General features: G+C 47.8%; 7 protein-coding genes across 7 annotated transcripts; 6 read left to right on the top strand and 1 right to left on the bottom strand.

The window, feature by feature from the left end:
- Positions 1-78: 78 nt before the first annotated feature.
- On the top strand, positions 79-2,012 carry L228DRAFT_268895 (putative cell cycle control protein tyrosine phosphatase Mih1; the record flags this gene model as incomplete). The annotated part of the gene is made up of 5 exons (XM_018335206.1): positions 79-335; positions 395-462; positions 518-737; positions 799-1,536; positions 1,637-2,012. 5 exons carry the CDS (start codon positions 79-81, stop codon positions 2,010-2,012), a joined length of 1,659 nt encoding a protein of 552 aa, XP_018187986.1.
- A 1,307-nt stretch (positions 2,013-3,319) lies between these two features.
- Positions 3,320-4,518, top strand: L228DRAFT_283578 (GINS complex, Sld5 component). The gene is made up of 4 exons (XM_018336129.1): positions 3,320-3,506; positions 3,588-3,716; positions 3,767-4,206; positions 4,264-4,518. The coding sequence occupies exons 1-3, from the start codon at positions 3,336-3,338 to the stop codon at positions 4,127-4,129; spliced, it is 663 nt and encodes a 220-aa protein (XP_018187985.1). The 5' UTR covers positions 3,320-3,335; the 3' UTR covers positions 4,130-4,206; positions 4,264-4,518.
- Positions 4,260-5,195, top strand: L228DRAFT_152700 (hypothetical protein). The gene has a single exon (XM_018329302.1). It carries the CDS (start codon positions 4,375-4,377, stop codon positions 4,894-4,896), a length of 522 nt encoding a protein of 173 aa, XP_018187984.1. The 5' UTR covers positions 4,260-4,374; the 3' UTR covers positions 4,897-5,195.
- Positions 5,196-5,494: 299 nt separating this feature from the next.
- On the bottom strand, positions 5,495-7,347 carry L228DRAFT_211185 (ammonium transporter; the record flags this gene model as incomplete). The annotated part of the gene is made up of 4 exons (XM_018329888.1): positions 5,495-6,078; positions 6,134-6,725; positions 6,782-7,113; positions 7,281-7,347. The coding sequence occupies 4 exons, from the start codon at positions 7,345-7,347 to the stop codon at positions 5,495-5,497; spliced, it is 1,575 nt and encodes a 524-aa protein (XP_018187983.1).
- A 4,260-nt stretch (positions 7,348-11,607) lies between these two features.
- On the top strand, positions 11,608-13,177 carry L228DRAFT_239394 (hypothetical protein; the record flags this gene model as incomplete). Its single annotated transcript, XM_018331139.1, has 3 exons — positions 11,608-12,456; positions 12,918-13,106; positions 13,148-13,177. 3 exons carry the CDS (start codon positions 11,608-11,610, stop codon positions 13,175-13,177), a joined length of 1,068 nt encoding a protein of 355 aa, XP_018187982.1.
- A 1,017-nt stretch (positions 13,178-14,194) lies between these two features.
- Positions 14,195-17,265, top strand: L228DRAFT_239393 (hypothetical protein; the record flags this gene model as incomplete). The annotated part of the gene is made up of 4 exons (XM_018331138.1): positions 14,195-14,568; positions 14,638-14,749; positions 14,853-15,643; positions 15,732-17,265. The coding sequence occupies 4 exons, from the start codon at positions 14,195-14,197 to the stop codon at positions 17,263-17,265; spliced, it is 2,811 nt and encodes a 936-aa protein (XP_018187981.1).
- Positions 17,266-18,341: 1,076 nt separating this feature from the next.
- Positions 18,342-19,929, top strand: L228DRAFT_253427 (kinase domain protein; the record flags this gene model as incomplete). The annotated part of the gene is made up of 6 exons (XM_018333744.1): positions 18,342-18,392; positions 18,555-18,754; positions 18,805-19,124; positions 19,183-19,466; positions 19,535-19,650; positions 19,755-19,929. 6 exons carry the CDS (start codon positions 18,342-18,344, stop codon positions 19,927-19,929), a joined length of 1,146 nt encoding a protein of 381 aa, XP_018187980.1.
- Positions 19,930-19,956: the final 27 nt, after the last annotated feature.

Genomic DNA, 19,956 nt, shown 5'->3' with positions numbered 1-19,956 from the left:
GCCGAAGAGGTTTTTGGGAACATTTTGGGGGATTATTCTTGCGCAATTGCGAAATCATCGCTGTTTTTTTTGCGCTTCATGGAGCATTCGTCGCCACTCGCTGCCATGCAGCCTCCGCCTCTACCGTTGGGTTCTTGGGGATACATGTCCAATGTTCCGACATCACATTCTCGACTCGCCGGGAACGCCATGTTTGGCCCGGGAAGCTTCAACTTCAAGGATCTGAGCATGAAGAGGTCTTCATCCGATTATTTCAGCATGAAACCAGTTCGAGGTTCGTCGCCAACCGCAAGCCTCGCCGCCGATCTATCCCAAAACTTTCATATCGACCAAAGGTATGCCGCTCTTGTACATGCTCGTCTCCCACTTTAACCCCCTTGCTTACCAAACGTAGTCCACAGCTTCCGACTCCTCGGCGTTCGCTCTTCACATCCAATTTCTTTGGAACACTTGATGGTCGGGGTAAGAAATCTCTTCATCCTTAATTTTGCCAAGTATACCCATTTATCATGACTAGAAACCATGACTACGCCGCCGATACCATCTTCCTCTCCAGGACCAGGAAACGACATCATGGACATATCACCGCTTCCGCACAAGCCGGCGTTCGCAGTAACCCAAATTGAACTCAGGTCGCCGACTCCCGAGACGTCACCGGCAGGCACTCCAATGGCCGTTTCACCGATTTGCTCTGGGCTCTCCCCGCTGGATAGCTCTCAGCACAATACTAATGCGGAGTGAGTACATGCGGAAGCCCATGAGGGTGATACTGTTCTGACGATTCCTTTGGTGACATAGATCGAAGAGAAGCCAACCTCGCCGCCCCATGTTGCCTCGAACCAAGGGTTTCTCAACCAATTCCGTTTCGTTCAAAACAACTGGCCTAGAGAGTCACCTTCCCCAGTTCAAGTTTGGTGCTGGCGCAGCCACACTTTCACCGCCCTTGACGTTGGATCAATGCTTCACCGACTCTCCCTCGCAAGAAGGCAAAACTTCGTCAAATGCGTCACTTATGCCTCCGCCCCGTCCCAGGCAGGCTTTTGCCGCCATGGCAGCGAGTGCTCGCAGCAACGGATCTCCTATTACCGGCCATATTCGAAAATCCAGCGGGTCGGCTATTCGCCCTCGCAAGCAATTTCGCAGATCCCTTAGCATGTTTGAGCATCCTGGCGATGTGATGAGCCAAGAACAAGAGGAGATGTGTTCCAGTAGTACCTTGCAGTCTATAATGGACATCGAAGACAACTTCAAGCCGCAGCTGCCACACTTTCTTCCGGACCACCCACCAGATAGTTTGCCTCGTATAACCCTGGACACATTGATAGATGTGCTGGATGGGAAATATGATGGCCTCTACGAAGACTCGCTCGTTGTCGACTGCCGTTTTGAATATGAGTATGAAGGCGGTCATATCAATGGCGCCATTAACTACAATGATAAGGAGCTTCTAGCAACGCGGCTTTTTGACCAGGCCAAGGCATCTAAGACTTTGCTCATATTCCACTGTGAATACTCCGCCCATAGAGCGCCTATGATGTATGGCAATTATTCCTTTCCATTGTTCTCTTGCGAATCCCAAACAAAGCTTTTATTTGGCGCATTCCTCTATTTCGATCCATCGCTAATGCTTCAATAGGGCAAAGTTTGTTCGGCAACAGGATCGTGCAGTTAACGCCGCTTGCTATCCCAAACTCACATACCCAGAGGTTTATATCCTTGACGGCGGATACAGTTCTTTCTTTAATGCTCACCGATCTCGTTGCTTTCCCCAAAATTATGTTGAGATGGATTCTAAAGAGCATGAGTTGGCCTGCGAGCGGGGCATGGGAAAGTTGCGTCAACGGGCCAAGCTGGGCCGGGCCCAGACTTATGCATTCGGCCAGAGCTTCCACGACGAGAGCCCAACGGCCCCAAGCAAATCCTCCAACGACTCAATGATGGGCAACTTCACCTCCCAAGACAGGGTGACAGACTTGCGGCGCATGCACGCGAGACGAATGGCATCTTGCTAGGCGCATGCATGCTCCGACTTCCCTTGAATTTCTACTAGGCGATATGGATATACGGCGTCCGATTTTATCTGCTGTGAATCCCTTCATCGGCTCGGCGTTTCCGGCTTCTATTCATTCTTCATCACGACCATTCATCAATATGCATAGATCGGCGTTCATTTGGGCAGCTTGATTTTACATTGAAACATTGATGCGGCCGATATCGTGGTCACGCATTTTATAGCTTCGGGAAAGCATTTCTCTTCATTTCCATGAAGTCGCATTACGCATCTTCATTCGACATGCACAGACGTTTCATAACTAACTTCCTTCTGTTGATTATCATAGACCTAGATGGTTAACCCTTTTATCCGTTAGGAAGACGTCTGGTTGTTTTCTTCTATTCTTGCATCCATCATACAGCTGCCAAGCTCATTTGGCACCTTTTCACGTTTCTTTTGTTATATCTTCAATTCACGGGAATGGGCATCACCGATAAATGCCACGAGCATTACAAACAGGAAGCCATACACCCTATTCGTGCTACGCGAAAGCCGCGTTTGGGCAGCAATATTTTGGTGGGCGCATTATGATTCGCTCATCGATAATTCTTTGAACGACGCTCTTTTATTTATTTTTTCCTTTCAACGTTTCACAACGGCGACGATCGTCAGACATTTCCTATCTTCCTAGTTGACATTGCTTGCCAAGCATTCGATACCTTTTACGCATTTCCCTTTTCTATTTCCTTTCCATTATGACTCTGCTGAACAATGGCAGATACTCAGTTCGAACCTGCACATTAGTTGGGAATCAATGAAAATGTCATTATATTGAAAAGAATGTAGAAAATGTGTCCGTGTAAACAACGTCAACAAGTGCGTTTCTGTGCTCCGCACTGTGCTAAAGTGTCCGCGTGCCATTTGTCATGATGTCATTCCTTTTCTCGAAGAAAATCCTCCCGAGACAAAAGTTTAGGCAGGCTCGAAAAAGCAATTAGTTTTTACGAATCTAAATCTTTGGAAAGCGAAGCCAAATGTTTTTGTCGGTTTACCAAAGCGGACAGGTACTCTTAGTCAAGGTGATCAACTACGGGTAGCAATGAAGGATCAACTTTTTCGATAATCTTACTCCGTATGCCCGTGAAATAGGCAGTTCCCTGATGGCTGGTCAGGTACCCGCTCGGGAAAGCTAAAAGATGAGATGATAGGATTGATTGTTCTGAGATAAGATAATCCGTTACTGACATCGCCGGCATATGCCGCTGTCAGGATATGAGATCTTCTGGACGCGTCGGGCAGGAATTAGTGCACCTTCATTCGCGTTCGCAATTCGCAGACGGTCATGGATATTGACGATATTCTTGCTGATATTGATGGAGGCTCTGGAGGCTCCTTGGCCACAGAAGACCTACAAGCTCTTACTAGAGCATGGGTCAACGAAAAGGGAAGTCCGGAAATTCTCACTTACCCGTCAGAGCTGATAGAAAGAGTTATGGACCGAATTCGAAAGCAAGTATGTCTGGATCTGGGAAACCCTGCACGACAAATTATATTCCTGAGAGGAAGAACCCAACTGATTGAAAAATGATTATAGATAGAGACAATAGAAATGCAGACCGGAGACATGGACCCTAAAATGAATTTCCGTTTGGTTATTCTTCAGACAGAGCTAGAGCGATTCAAATACTTAATTCGAAGTTTCCTACGCGTCAGGCTTGCAAAAGTATGTCGCCGTATATTTATTCAGCAGTGACTCAGCTGACGCCACAGTAGATCGACAAGCATGCCCTGCATATACTCACCAACAGTGAGGTCAAGGCGCGCCTCTCTGCATCTGAGATCCAATATCTCACAGCTCACCAGGCACTACTGCATTCGCATTATAGAGCATCTTTCTTAGCACAATTTCCCCCAAACCTGCAACGACTTGATGATACCGCTGGAGGAATTTCTATGGTTGAGCACCCTGACCTCGATCAAGTTATATTCTGCAGAGTTTTGCATGATGTTGCCGATCCTATCACCATTGAAGGCACAGACACTGCAGACGTCTGGCTAAAGCGTGGTGATATATTCGTCGTTCGTTGGAGGCATGTCGCGGACGCGGTGACCAAGGGAGAAGTAGAGCTCATTTAATCAACGGAAGGTTACAATGAGAATGTAAAAGGCTTTACGCCTCTTGAGCAAATTTTGGAGAGCGTGTTCGAGATGAGGTATGCTGAAAGCTCTCGTTGAACGTATATATAACCTGCTGATCATCAAATTTACAGAAAACACGAACGCACTTGGGGCTGAAGCCGCAATTTTGGAGCAGTAAACCTCAAGGCGTTGACCGCTTTGCCTCGACCATATATGGATCGGTCGTGCTAAAACAGTGATGAATGACAGGGCACGCTGCTGAATCTGCCAACCAGACAACTTTTTTCCACGGCTGCGCGAACTCGAGGCCGCCGCTGCTTGGTTGTTTGCATTGGCCACTGGAACCTTTTCGCACAGCATCTCGAAGTGCTCTATCTTCGCGTGGCGAACTTAGTTTAAACAGCGGAGACGTTCCACTACCAGTCTCGCTTTTAAAACAGCGGTTTCTCTACGTGTGTCACTATCGCAATATTCCCTTACGGAAAAGCAGCTGTGCCCTCTCTCTCAGCGATACACGCCATATTCCTCAGAAGTTATCCTCCTTTGGCGTAGGGGTTGCTGAAGGGAGCTCTTTAGGTTTTCTTTATTTGGGTAATCCAAAAAGGTCTAATAGCTCTTTACAGTTTTCCGTCGTTCAAGTGAACGCACGAAAAGCTTGCTCGATGATTCCCTATACCAGCTTTTCATGCCTCATAAACGTGGCATCCACCCCAACGCCGATGGGAAAGCTCACAGCACTTTCCCACTCCTGCGACGATAATTGACGATTCGAATGGAGCACAGTGACTACGGCATTCAACTTCTTCGCGCGACTTTACGGTCCGTACGAGGCAAATGCGATTCCAGATAATTCAAGATTTATTTACAATTATTCTCTTGACTATGATAGAAGTTCAGAGTCGAGCATAGAGGGCGAGGTATAAAGGCACAAATATATAGTACAGCAAAATCAACGACTGAATACCGGCTGATGACCGGCTTTTCGGATATTTAACAATGACCTCCTCCAGTGTCCATACACAGCTCCTTCATGTGCACACAAAGGCAAAGATATCTAACTGAGATACAATAATGCAGACTGAAACTTGGTATGGTATTGGTGAAATAGAAAAAAAAAAGGAAACCCGAAAGATAATAGATAGCACATGAAAATTTGTGCCGTGCTCATGCCAATGAGGCAGACGGGACTCCAAACGCCTTGCTGACCAGCTTGTGGGGTTTTGTCGAATTTCTAAGAACTTTTCTCCCAAAATGGATTTGAGGCGCGCAAGTGATGCGGGATTCTCCGCATGTCTCTATTCAAAAGGAAATGGAAGGTTGTAGCACCGCACCGACAAAGTTAGGCGGCGGATTTTCGGCGAATCAGATCTGTGCTGCACCAGGCACTTGCTTCTCTGCTTGGACGGCGTGACGGTCACCGGCGACACCAGTGTGTTCGTGTCCTGCATTGCCGTTGGTCTCCTCCTCATGAGGAGGATGACCGTCAAGCATCTCGCTGTGCTGTTGAATGCCATGACGGTCACCCTGAGCAATCTGAGGATCACCTTTAAATGGGTCGCGAGATGCTGGTGTCCAGGCCAGGTAGTCGCGGCGGACCTCGACATAATCATAAGCAAACTCTCCAAGCTGGTCATCGTCCATGCCGAGCAATTCAGCTTCTTCTGTAGCACGAAGATGGAGGCCAGGAATCCAGTTGATGACGTAGGCAATGATTGCGCTGACGACGAATGCATAGCCGGTGGTCGCACAAATATAGGCCACTTGGATGTACAACTGCTTCCAGTGGTGACTGACCCAACCACCCGGAATGGCACCAGTGTTGACACCGTCAAGGCCAATTATATAATCCGCTCCGAAAATTGCATTTGCCAGAAGACCTAGCATACCGGCGACACCGTGCTCCGCGAACACATCCATTGCATCGTCAATGCGGATCCAGAATTTGACTAATGACCGTTAGAAGAGTGATTCTTTTTTAAAACGAGAGCGATCTTGACTTACTCTTGGTGGCAAAGTTACAGACAATGCCCGTTACAATGCCCAAGACCACACTTCCCCAGGGAGTGATGAAACCGGATGCTGGAGTTGCTGCGACAAGCCCTGAAATGGCTCCGGAACACCAGCCGACCATGGACCATTTTCGAGCAAGACGGAAATCAAGCAGAACCCAAGAAATCGATGCAAATATGGCCGTCAGGTTGGAGTTCCAGCAGGCCATGGTCGCACGCAGATTAGCTCCGAATGCAGAACCACCATTGAAAGCTAGCCATCCAAACCAGAGAAAGACGGTGCCTAGGGTAATGAGTGAAACATTGTGAGGACGGAAGTTGAGCATCATCTTCTCCTGCCGTTTTCCGAGAACCATCGAATAGGCGAGAGCGGAGAGACCGGAGCCAATCTCGACAGGTCCGCCGCCAGCATAGTCAAGGACTCCATATGTGAATCCCCATCCATTCGTCGACCACGCCCAGCAGGCCAGTGGACAATAGACAAGTGTGGCCCAGCAGAAAATGAAGACCATGGCGGGCACGAGACGACCACGCTCTGCAGCTGCGCCCATGACAATAGCAGCGGTGACGGCGCAGAATTGCATCTTCGAGGATGTCAGCTTATTACAGGGAACAGACAAGAATGCCAAATCATCATTACCTCGTAGAAACTAAAGAGAAGCTCTGGGATCAGGGGACTGGCAGGGCTGGGAGCGCCAAGTGTCTTCATTAGACCAAAGTGAGTGAGGTCGCCGATGAAGCCATTGGTGGCCGTCTTGCTAAATGCTAGCGAATAACCCCAGAAATACCATTGGAAAGTGATGACGGAAAAAGAGGCCATGCACAACCAAATCATACTCAGAGCAGATTTTCTTCGCGCAAGTCCAGAATAGAGGAACCCCAGACCCGGAACCATGACAAAGACCATCGCCGAGGCAATGATAATGTACGCCTGATCACCCGACTGGAACCATTGGTTCAAATTCTCCGTTTCTGTTGAAAGTGACAATCCTTTAGCTTCTGTTTTTCAGGAACAAATAATGGAATAATTCGCCATGCCACCGAGGTGGAAAGCAAAAAGCAGCTCAGTTGATCATTTTGTCACATGCCGCCCCAACCTCCAGCCTCGTGAAAACCATGACTAAAAAAAAAGTGCTTACTGGAGTCTCCGCCTTCGAATTCCGTTCCATTGAACGGTGTGGGCGCACCGACCCAGGAGTAGGACATGATGACGCTGAAAAGGTCCTGCGATCTGAAACTATGGAGGTGTTTGACGAACGGGAAGAGTTGTGCTGGCGTTGGAGATAATCCGCCCCGTCGACAAGAGTTGACTCAAATTACTGGTTTCCGAAACCGTTTGAATCAAATGGAGCGGCAAACTGAGCGAATATTGGGAAGAGGGTGCCTCCGAGGACAGCACGACCGCAATTGAGTGCAATGGAAATAAGGGCCGGCCGTTACACTCGAGACGCAGCAGCAAATGCGGCGACGTCGACGACGAGGTGTTAAAAAAGCTGACAATGATGGTGATGAATTGGTTTTTTGGGTACGAGTCTGAACTATTATTTGGGTACTGATAAACCTAACTACGGTACCGGGATCATTTACCATCTGCCCACACCAGCAGCGGCAGCGGCGGACTAGGGATGGACTCCATCAAAAGGATGAACACCCTCTATACTCCTTTTGTCATCTTAGTGTCCTTGGGTCGAGGGCATTTGCGACAAGGGAAAGATTCGGAGCGGCTCTAGAAAAGATGGGCCAAAACTACGGAACTATTTGCATTGGTGGGCGTGATGGGATAGCGCGGGGTGGGGGGGTTTTTGTGTGTTGCCAGCGAGGGAGGAATGCACAAGTGGGACACAGCGATGGGGTGTCGATTGCAGTAAAGCACCAAGTATCTCAGTACATGCTGCTTTTACCTTCACCCTTGATCTGATTGGCCAAACGCCGCTCGCGGGGAATCGACTCGCCGTGTGCTCCGGCTGTGCCTTTTCTTTCCTACCTACATGCACGTAAAGAGATCAATGATGCAGCATCAAGTGGTCTTTCACTTGCTGCGTATTTGCCTTTTAAAGGCCCCGTTCGCCTTTTTGTTTCAATTTGGGGGACACATCAGGATGGCGGAGTCGGCCGATGTTCCTCTGGTGATAATACCTCCATACTCAGTGGCGGATTATTACGTACGGCAACTCTCCACTCAAAGTTAGCTTCCTGATGGCTTCCGAAATTCCTTCTCATCTTTCTTTTCCTGGTGAGGGAACGTTGGCTGGTGCCAAGAAATGAGCGACTGATGTCATGTTCCCCCAGCCGAAGCCGGCAGGGCGCAGAATCATCGGACAACTCGGCCCTGTTCTTGCAGCGACTTTGGAAGAACACCATCATATACCTAAATCTGTACCACGGTGCCAGGCAGAAATCCAGTACCGCCTTAGGATCCTTAGGTAAGATTTCCAACACTCAAATACTACGTAGTACGCGGGCACAGTTTTGAGCAAAGCGACCATCAGATGTTCCCAGGCTTGTGCTGGGTGGGTTCTCTTGAAAGTACTCGTAAAGGCAGCGATCACATGTGACCCTAGTTGGTAAAGCGTGGAAAAGATATCGGGCACTTAAACGCTTGGCATTTGCGTAGTGGTCCCTTTCCTTATCTTTGCCCCAGCTTACACCAATGCTTTAGCAACAGGCGAGAGAGAGAACATCGCCAAACCCCCCATAATCGGCAGTCGTCTTGTGCTTCTTGCTTTTCCCAGCAACCCTTGGTCTACCTAGCGCTACACGCCACTCCTTTTGCCTTCTCCTCGGCCGACTCTTTTTTTCAGTTCCTGGAGTCGAGATACTACCGGTGGTCTGATAGAGATGTGATTGGCCGCCCTTGGCAATTGCAAGGGTCATCCTCATCTCGGCAAAATTTTTAAGCTACCACGCTCACTCAATCTCCCGGCAATGTAACTGGCCGAATTCTTTCCTCGGAAAAAGAAGAGCAAGATGGAAATTTCGTAGAAGGTTGATAGCGTTTATTACCCCAATTTCCAGCTCGAAGTGGGGGAGTTTCATACGGAGTATTTGTACAATGACTGGCCGTCTTACGTGTCTGGGGTGCAACTGAAACTTCTGCCACCAATGTACGAAGGTACTCACATACGGAGAGTCCAATCGCTATATCGAAAAGCCGCAGACCAAGTAGAGACTGTACTGCGATATCGGCCTGGCAGAAAACCGCCCATGTCAGACTCCTGTTATTTCACGCGACAGTACACTATACAAAGTACTCTAGTCGAATCAACTCCCTTTTCTCTCTTCCTCTAGCCTTTGGCTGATCACTATTTCACTCATGCTTCATCTGCTCACAGACCCTTTGATTCCACGAGGAAGTCTGTGACATGCCGCGTCCCCTCATCGGACCCGACGCGTGTGGATCTGCAATGCAAGATATCAAAAACCACCCACTTGGGGGCCGTGCTTGTGTTTCTCATTTTTTCTCCCCCGCTTGATGCCCCTGTTCATGAGGTGCTTAAGACGCTCAAAAATTCCCGTCCCGGGACCCATTGAGGCAAGGATCTACTGACGTGTTCGATTGGGGGATCGTTAAATGGTGCTTTGAAGGCTCCGATATATGCAACCACTTCTTGGCTTGGCCAGCGCCATGATAGCTTAATCCTGCGTGTTCTTTACTCCTCAGGATATGTACATGATGACTTACTCTATGCAGTACCTTGTAAACAAGCAAGTTCGTTGGCAGCTCTTCTGCCGTTTACTACTCCCTATCTGCGGGCCCGGTTGACAACTACGCACGCGAGCCTGATAAGAGATATAACAGTACCAACCCTTGGTTGTTTCAGAGCGACTACAGATATATAATGACGTCGAATGCAACTTTAATCCTTGACACAACATCCCTGATGCCAATAATATCGCTTAATCACATCAATGACCATCCATTGTTCATTGATGTCTTTGTTCCCGTGTCATCATCATCATCATCATCATCATCATCATATCCGAAGTGCACACTTCCCCTTGTCTATCGGATTCATTTCCCCCCCGTCAATGGGGAATCCTTGATTCGCGCCATTCAAATCGTCATCCCAAAAATGGAGGTGAATGGCACAATGGACTATCACAATATCTAAAAAGCATACGATTTGTGCCAGGGATGTCGGAGACGGACAGGTAACATCCTAGATTTAAGTTACAGATAAGCTTCTGTCACCTAATTTGGCATTCCTCTTTCTTGCATACCGGTTTATTGTTCTAAAGATTACTCTGCAAGACATATGCCGGGGAAACCTCCATGGCACATAGCGAACCGACATTCCAATGAAGGCTCTCCAAAATTTCTGGGATTTGTGAAAGATAAGGCGCCGTGCCACCATGCTGCGAATTATGACGAAATTGATATGATCACGTCTACAAGATACCTCTCTTTCTAAACATCCGCGATTTGTGTCAGCCTCGATTTCGTTATCAGAGAGCTGATCAAGAACTGATACGCCATATTGGATGAAAGAAATCCGATGCTGAAATTGTTCACGTGAATAGGGTACTCCATGCCGGATGGTGACTTTCCAGTTCCTACCACTTCCAGTGCCTCTCTTTTTATAAATTCATTGCTATATATTGATCATGAAATGCTTGAATCGATGACAACAGGCAAGAGAGCTCCTCGAGGCCCGGAAATGGACAATGACTTTCTACTCATTGAAATGGAACAATCCACAAATGCCAAGCATCGAAAAAGAATTCAAAAACGTGAGAACTATATAAAAGAAAGTTTTATGAAAACATCAAAGGTTTAAAATATCGGTGCTCAGGGATACGCCGACAGTTAGTGAATATGTTTGTTCCGTTGCCCGCTATTTTTAGGATCTTCATCTTCGACAATGCTTCTTTGTTCACACCAATGATTTCATTATGCAGCTGTTGTTTTTTGTTCAATAATGGCATTCTATCAAAACAATGGGCCTTTGAACATCTAGCACGAGTTCAAAGAAATGAACCCGCTTGCTAACTTTGGCAACTCCAATTGACGCCAAACAATGATAAGAATGCAACAAAGAATCCAGGGGAAGGAGGCCATCTCTTTCAACTTTATGCTTCCAGTCTGACGGTCTACGACAACAAAAATAACAAGCGGGGCATGAATAAGGAGCGGTTCTGCTCCTGGGGACTGTGGCTGACATATTTAATCGCTCTACGAATGAGACAGATCCCTCTGCTCGATCGTTGTACGAAGTGTATAATTCATATGACCCAACCGCAGAGCTGGTCTCTCTTGTGACAATATTACGTTTATTACGGCACTTTCGCAACAATATTACTCTTTGCTTTGCGACGGTTTATCAGGAAGAGCAACTTCATTCCTCATTTTTCCTTCCCTCCCCTCTCGGCTTCTCTCAGCTTCGACGACTCCAACTCATATTCCTGTAAGGATCACAATATCACAAAGCATATCACAACCTGAGTTTCAAAAGTAACGAAAGCAAAATGGTTGGCAGCATATTTAACCTGGATTTGACGCGGTTTAAAAAGCCCTTTTTCGCATCCTCTCTCGCATCCAGCTGGCTACCTGTGTCTGCACCATCATCTCCGTCGAAGAAAATACAAACGCGGTCACAGATAAGGCAGAACTCGCAATTGCAAGCGCAATCGGAGCCCAGATCCAGTCCTACAGGGTCCAGTGACCCGCCAACTTCTACTTTTCCACCGACGTCAACAATCCCCAAGAAGCGGACCGCCCATGAAAACCACTGTGAACGTCTCCCGCCTCCCCCTCCTTGTTCGCCTCTGCCTTCGCCTCCGGCAGAACCTGTTCCGTGGAAATGGAAGTGTCATGTGTGCCGCTCAACTTACTCTCTGGCAGTCACGCGCCGGTGTTTAGAAGACGGGCATTACTTTTGTTCTGTCCAAACAAAAACAAAGAGTCGACGAACGGGAAGGGTGAAGAAACATGGGCCATGTCGGAGCCGGTTCGATTATGCAGGTTGGAAAAAGTGGGCAGAATGGCGTCGCATGCAGGATGATGTTATGCCGCTGCCGCTTGATCCTACAGAAGAGAGGGATTGCTGGAACCAGTGCGATTATCCGTCAGAATGCCGCTGGGCAAGACGGAGTCAAAGCGATGCTTGCGCAGAAGAGGAAAGTGCAAAAGGAAAAGACGGAGTCAAGACAGAAAGTGTAGAGGTGGCAGCTGCAGGAGCGAAACGGCACAAGTCGAATGGGGGATTTAGGGAGAATGAAGATGTGGATATCGGTGGACAGACACGTTCGGAGGAAGAGGTGTTGATGGACGTGGAAGAATCTGGAAATGCTACCGCAGACGAAGGGGAGCCGGATGTGAGTGAGCTATCTAATTTTGTGTAAATTTCATTGATATAATCCAGGTGGTGGCTATAGCCCTGGCTGGCGGTATTGCCGGCACGTGGAAAAAGGCGACCCATCAATGCGATCATGCTGCGATGAGGATAAGTTCAGTAGATAATGCAATTCTGTCGAAAAAATGCTCTGTTATATTCAGATGTTTCAATGTTATGCTCCGCTCAGATGCTTATAACGCCCCCTGATATGCAACTGACAAACCTCAACATACCTCAACTCCTTCACCAATCTATTGCTCCTTCTCCTAATAAAGTCGTCACCAACAACGCCCCCTGGCACCCTCCAATGACGCATTGGAAAGCAACAGACCCCCACTCGCTATAAGCTAGACAAAGAGAGCAAGATAATTGAACAAGAACATTGAAACAATTTATGCAAGATGAGACCGTTCATCGCCAGCATATGTACCTATAGATTAGGACTCCGCTCATGATCGCAAGTCCGACCATGAGCGCGAACCTTCAGGACAGGCGGACCATTGGCGGATACTCTTTGCCGTCAACAACGACCTTGGGCTCGCATTTGCAAGCGTCCTCTGGCGCAACGCCCTGCATGGCCAAAGGAATATGGAGGCCACAGCCGATCCTGATGAAGATGGAAAACAAAACGTAAGTTTTAATGAAACAAGAATCAAGATCAAATCAAACAGACGAGATTCTCACCATGTTCTAAGGCCTAAATAATCATTCGTGAGTGAAAAAGAAACAATGCAAAATTAGCAGAGGGAGATGCTACTTACCACATGTCCCACACGTGGCAGGACGACACATGATTGTAAACAAGGAAGGCCTTGTGGTTATAAAATCGACTATCAGTGTTAGTTGACGAATGTTTGGGACGGACCCAAAAAAAATAAAAAGTACGAACAGATTTATCTGGAAAGGTCCAAATCCCTTTACGTCTCACAGTAAGATCGCCAGGCACAAGCTGCGTGATTAGGCTCTTGCGTATGGTTGGGGGATGATGAAGTTAAATTTGCTGCTCATAGGGATGATGGGGCGTGTGGCCAATTTGCCCGCTGCCCCGCCTTCTAGGACTATTCGGGTGCAGGGTAATTACTCCGGGCAGAGAAGATCCAAGGGTTCCCGCTCCCGGATCGGCAACGTGCTGCCCCTCGATCCCTGTTCCCCCTCCATCTTCCCTTGATTCTGCATCCAGTGCGGTGGATTTAGCACAAAATACAGCAACTCAATCCTTTATCACGAACCAAACATTTAGCATCACGTGGATCCTACAAAGTCTTTCTTCTGGTGGTCAAAAATTGCTTACAAAGTAGAAAAACGCTTCACGTGCACCAAATGAGTCAATCACACAAGCGCCACATTGTTTCAAACATCAAAAGTTGAGCCTGTCCCACATAACCTGAATTGTTTCGGACACGTCAGCTTCCACTGGCCACACGTCAATGCGGAGATTCCTCCGCATTAAAAAAGAGGTATCGCCACAGCACTTTCTCACCACCCGAATGCTCTTTTGTCGGTGACGAACCCATTCGACAGCCACAGCAATTTTATCGCGTTCGATCATATACCCAATCACCTATGATGAGCCTCTTGGCCCCAGGAACCACCACGACGGCTTAATCGTCCTGCATCTCGAAATCCGACGTCAATTCGAATTTTTGCACCTATTTGCCCGTTTCTCTCGATTTCTGCAGGAGAAAATAATAGGGGTGCCCCTTCTCTCAAGCCACACTATGGCACTAGGATCCAAGCAAGCCGCTCAACACCGGGCATCAGAGTACCCCCCGCAACAATTCGATCCTCCTGGGTACCTCACAAGTTCATTGGGAGCTGGCTCCATCCCCTCTGAAACTTGCAGTATCTCGGAGCCCTCGGTCCAAGGAGAGTTGTACGGAAAAGTTGCCATTCCCCGAGTACAGAGACCGAATGCCGAGAGTGGAAGTCCACACTCTTCGCGCCTTGATGAGAGGCGGCGTGTCAGTCATGCTTGTGAGCCATGCCGTTTGCGCAAGACAAGATGCAGCGGAGAGCGACCGACATGTCGCCATTGCAAGGAGTTTGGTCTCTCCTGTGTATATGCGGGCGGGAAGCGCGACCGGGCAAAAAGGTACGGTTTCTACTGAAGTTCAGATATCTTGCCATCTCTATTCTTATGCTGATGCTGCCATCGTTACAGAGAGAACGAAGCGCTAGTCCAGCAACTTGAAGAATGCAAGAGATTGCTTGCCGAGATGAGCACTCGTCTTGGAGAAGAGGATAAATTTGCGATACAGGAGGCCTTAGGACGCGTACGTTTCTTCCGCTTATTAGAGAGATGGGAGATTGAGAGACGACAAAAATAAAAATAAAAAGAAACTGGAACCCGAGGAGCAGGTCTGACCAAGTCTGCAGGACATCACCCCGGATAATCAGTCCACCTATTCGAGCAAGCGGTTCAAATCTGAAGCAGATGATGACGAGAGTAATGGCGAGGAATACGAGGCTTCAGTTGGTGCAGGATCAAACCAATCTCTCGATCGGGTAGAAGAGGACCACAACCGTTCCGCAGCCACGAGAGCGACTGGCTACCTTGGAAAAAATTCCGAGATTCGATGGACCCAACGCTTAAAGGAACATACCATGTTTAATTTGCCGCGGGATGACGTCCCGGATGATGCCAATCAAAATTCCACTCCTTCCAGGATGGCTGAACAAGCTCAAGCGAAGCAGGATCATCAGACTCACCATGACGTTTCGATCAGCGAATCTACGTATCATCTGGATGACATGACGATCCTTCCAACTGAGCAAGTCGATGCCTACGAGTTGCCTCCTATTGAAACTGCGGAATTGCTGTTCAAATGCTTTTTGGACAATGTCCAATTCGCACATCCCTTCCTCGGCGAGCACACTTTCAAGTCCCAATTCGACAAATATCTGGCATCTCTCCGGTCTTCAGAAATCCTCCAGCCTGGACCAAAGTGGCTTGCAATTCTCAATCTCGTCTTTGCTATCGCCGCCAAATACTCTCACCTCGTCAAAGCAGCTTGGCGGGGAGATGAACGCGATCACCTGATATACTTTACCAGAGCCCGCATGCTTGCAATGGATGGTGACGGTCTTCTTTCCCACCCAGATCTGCAACAAGTTCAGGTTGCTGGTCTTCTTGCATTCTACCTCATTACGATAAACCAGATCAACCGGTAAACCCCCCCCTTTTCCTTTGTAAAAGCTCGTCGGCATGTGAACTGAGCCAAATGTTGACACCGATTTTCTTTTTCTTCTCACCAGGGCTTACACCATGAGTGGTATTGCCATTCGCTACTGTACTACACTAGGGTTGAACCTGCGAAACGAAGACAGCAGGATATCCGAACGTTCCAGAGAGATTCGTTGTCGCGTGTGGTGGAGCGTCTATGGCGTCGAAAGGCTGCTCAATGTCATGACCGGCCGTCCGAGCGGAATATCCGAGATTGATTGCACCGCCCCACTTCCGCTACCTGTTGACGAAAAGTCATTCCCAGTATCAGGAGAGCTGTACACCGGAAATGTTGCCTCCCTTTATCCTGGTATTGTCGATCCTCGTTCTGCTGAAGTCGCGCTACCAACCCCTTCGTCTCGTTCTCAGAATACGCCACAGTCCGTTCAAAGCAACCCGTCCTCGGCGTCGTGGTCCCCTAGCCGCGAAAGCGTCGTGCCGTCACGGGTCTTGTCGGCGAGCAATGCGTTGTATCACATTTCCTGTATCCAGCTGAGTATGCTTACTCGAGAGGTGTTGAGCCGGTTGTACTCGGCTGGAATTAGTTCCTTGAGCTGGGCAACTGTTCAAAAAACCATGCAGGACATGCATCAAAAACTTCAGAAATGGAAGTCGGAGCTTCCGAGCGAATTCGACTTTATGTTGGCCGATCAAAAAGATGTAAGCTTTACACGGCAGAGGATATGCCTTGGCTTTGCGTACTACAGCGTCGTCATGATCACGCATCGGCCATGTCTTTGCAGGATCGAGAGGCGCATCCCTCGCGAATCTGGCCAGTCCAAGCACTTCAACAATTCTGCCGCTCAAGATTGCGTCAACGGTGCTGTGCGCATGATGGGTCTTTTACCAGACGATCCGGATCCCAGTTTCATTTATCGATATGCGCCGTGGTGGTGCAGCCTGCATCACATAATGCAGGCAGCAACTATTCTCATGCTCGAGCTCGCCTTTCGCTCAGATCATATACCTGGTGCTGCGGCGGATCTCCTTTCGATCACGAAGAAGGCTGTGCAATGGCTGCGGGCCATGTCGCATGACAGTCTTGCAGCGTATCGAGCCTGGAAGATTTGCCAAGGCATGCTGGGCAAAGTTGCTGCTCTTGTCGGTGGTGATGTCAGCGACGTTCCAGCCGACAGTCCTGCTCCCGGATCGCAGCGCGTCATGGAAGAGCAGCACAAAGTTGGGACGAATTTCGATACGTCAACGTCGACCCCGGGCCCAGAGGAGCAAGTCGCCAGACAAAGCGATGTCGATGGCATGAATCAGTGGCTGGACACACAAGGGTTTCCCCGCCGATTTCCTGGCGAGCCCTTTTTCGGCGGTCCCCAGCCAGCCGCCCAAGGTACACCTTACTATTTTCCACCAATCTACACGTCTTACGATACATTTTTGGGACCATTTCAATCGTCTACAAGCGAGCCAAACAGTGCAGTGAATGCAGGTCCTCTCTTTCCCTCTCCTGAACAAATGGACAATTATGGAAATTTCTACAACGATGGGTTTGTCCCGCAGGACCCTGACTGGAGTATACCGGAAGAGCCTCCAACTTGGAATCAGAAACCTTAACCCCGAAATGGAGATTATCAAAATTCTCTTGTCCAGTTCTCTACAGCGCTCATTGTATTGTGGCTTCATGAGCCAGCTTTCCCTTAGCTTTTCCAGAAAGCGTTTCCAGTCAAACAATATTTTGACCAATTCTTCCTATGCTTGAATTTCTTGTTTTTTCCTTTTCCTCTTTCTTTACGCTTTAAACGGAACCTACACGATATCTGAGTATTCTAGCGAACATTGCTATTTGCTAATTTCTTCTTTCTATTTTACCGACAAGATTGTTTTCCCCTGGTCTTTGGTCCCGAACGGGTCGGCGTACGACACGGAAAAAATATCAGGATTGGTTTTCAGGCGGCCAACGGATCTCTTTTTTGCGTTTCCTTTTTCTTTTCTTGGTTTGAATTGAATTGTCGGCCAATTATTTTTGCTCTCTTATTTTCATCCACCAACTTCTTCTCTTTACCTTTTGTTTATATACTTGTGATTTTGCTTTGGAATATAGCTTGCGCCGAAAGCCAGCCTCTTTTCGTTTCATCACCATACCCCCCCCCCCCCCCCCCCCCCCAACCATATTTCTTTAGCCTATACTATTTGATCTCCAATTTGCTCCAACTCACTTTCCAAGATTGTTTTTTACTGTGTTACTACCTAGGAATGTCTGCTACACGTTTCAAGCGGACATGATTCACCTATTTATTGAGTTGTTGAGTTATTGGCACATTTACTTTATAGTTGTAACTTTTGACAGAAGTCGCTACGTGAACACTGATTGTTGAAACGATTTATAATATTGACCCCCATTGTGAGATATTATGCTGAGTAGTGGCTTGCTTTATTCTTTTTCATTTTCTATGACCTTAAATTCTCAGGGTTGAAAGTACCCGTGTCGTTGCTTGATGCCTATAGGAGTCTGCCTCAAACTGTCAACTCCTCCCAACTCCAGGTAGGTACCTAGATAATGACAGCACGGAGCCTCCGGCTCGCCAGGAGAGTCACTTGTAGGTAAGAAGTTTCCGGTCAGAGGGAACTAACTCGCTTATACGTCAGTTGAGAAGTCATCCTTGTAACTTTTGTTATCCGGCCTGGCAGAAATGCGCGTGAACACTTCTCATCCATCGGCATTTATTACTTTAATCACGAGCGTTAATGTTCTCCCAGTTTTGCAGATCATGAATTGGAAACTAATATGTAACACATACAAAAGCTCTTTCAAATATTCAAATGCATTTTCATCACGTCTTAGATACTTAAACTCTACTTGTTTATCCCGAATTCAGCGCGCGAATGTGACCACATTTCACAAGTGTCAACCACGTGTGTTTTCAAGTTCGGGGTTCACTAATATAGACTTATCGAAACCGATAGAAGAGGAGACACTGCCTGACTACTTGGCGGAGCGCTATTATCCAGTTCATATTGGCGAAATATATAATTCTCGGTATCAGGTAGTAACAAAACTCGGTTTTGGCTCATCATCGACGGTGTGGTTATGCCGGGATCTGTAGTAAGCATCAATCTAACCTTGTCTACATGATTAGCTGACATGATGGTAAGCCATAAATGCTATATAACCTTGAAGGTCCATGTTCGAAGTCGACGGCCGATCCCGGAGGTAGAAATCTCAAATTACTTGAGGACCATTCAGGACGTCCATGGCGGTGAAAAGTGTGTACGGCTTGTACATGATTCATTTCAAGTTCAAGGGCCGCATGGAGTACATCAATGTCTTCTCTATCAGCCTGCTGGGGTGGATATTAGTGACTTTATGCACTATCTTCCTGAAGGAGCTTTACCCGAATATCTCCTCAGGCCTGCCATGCGCATTGTTCTTGTTGCATTAGACTATCTTCACCAAGCCAAAGTTGTCCACACAGGTAGGTTTTGTTTATGTATCAGTGTATCACTTTTGGCCCTTCTTAATTATTTTCTTAGACATTCAACCGAACAATATCCTCCTTGGCGTTGATGATGTATCAATCCTTGCAGAGATGGAGGAGGACGAGATTCCCAATCCTGTCCCTCGGAAGCAGCTTCAAGATCGCATCATCTATACGTCTTGTTCAATGCCATTGACCAATGGTGAGCCGGTTCTCTCTGATCTCGGAGAGGCACGCTTCAGCAAAGAGAAACAATGCGGTCTCATAATGCCGAGTGTCTACAGAGCACCGGAGGTAATGTTGGGCATGAGCTGGGATTATAAAGTCGATATATGGGCCGTGGGTCAAACGGCACGTATACCTCACATCTACCGCATGTGTATATCTATTAATCTTGCACAACGCAGGCATGGACTTTGTTTGAGCAAGGGCATTTGTTCAAGAATAAGAGCCTCGAGAGTACATCCGACCATGCTCATCGCTTTGCGGAAATGGTATCTCTTCTGGGACCGCCCCCACTGGAGTTTCTCAGACGCAGAAAGAAAGCCTCAAATTCTGGGACGAAAATGGTGATTATCATACGAAATTTGCCGGCAACTATTGCTAATACGTGGCAGGCAACTGGAGGAATCTCGTGCCGATCCCAGACCAATCTCTAGAAGGCCGGGAGTCGCAGCTCGAAGGAGGGGAAAAGGGGATTTTCCTGCAGTTTATACGAAAAGTTCTCCGTTGGCTGCCTGAAGAGAGGCCTACTGCCTTGGAGCTTCTTTCTGATGAATGGTTAAGAGGAAGCGAGTATTGAGACTACGCTGTATCGATCTGGACATAT

This window comes from Xylona heveae, assembly GCF_001619985.1.
Source record: "Xylona heveae TC161 unplaced genomic scaffold L228scaffold_6, whole genome shotgun sequence".
Classification (NCBI taxonomy): Eukaryota; Fungi; Ascomycota; class Xylonomycetes; order Xylonales; family Xylonaceae; genus Xylona; species Xylona heveae.
The sequence above is the reverse complement of the archived record's forward strand: the minus strand, read 5'-3'. Positions and strand labels throughout refer to the sequence as shown.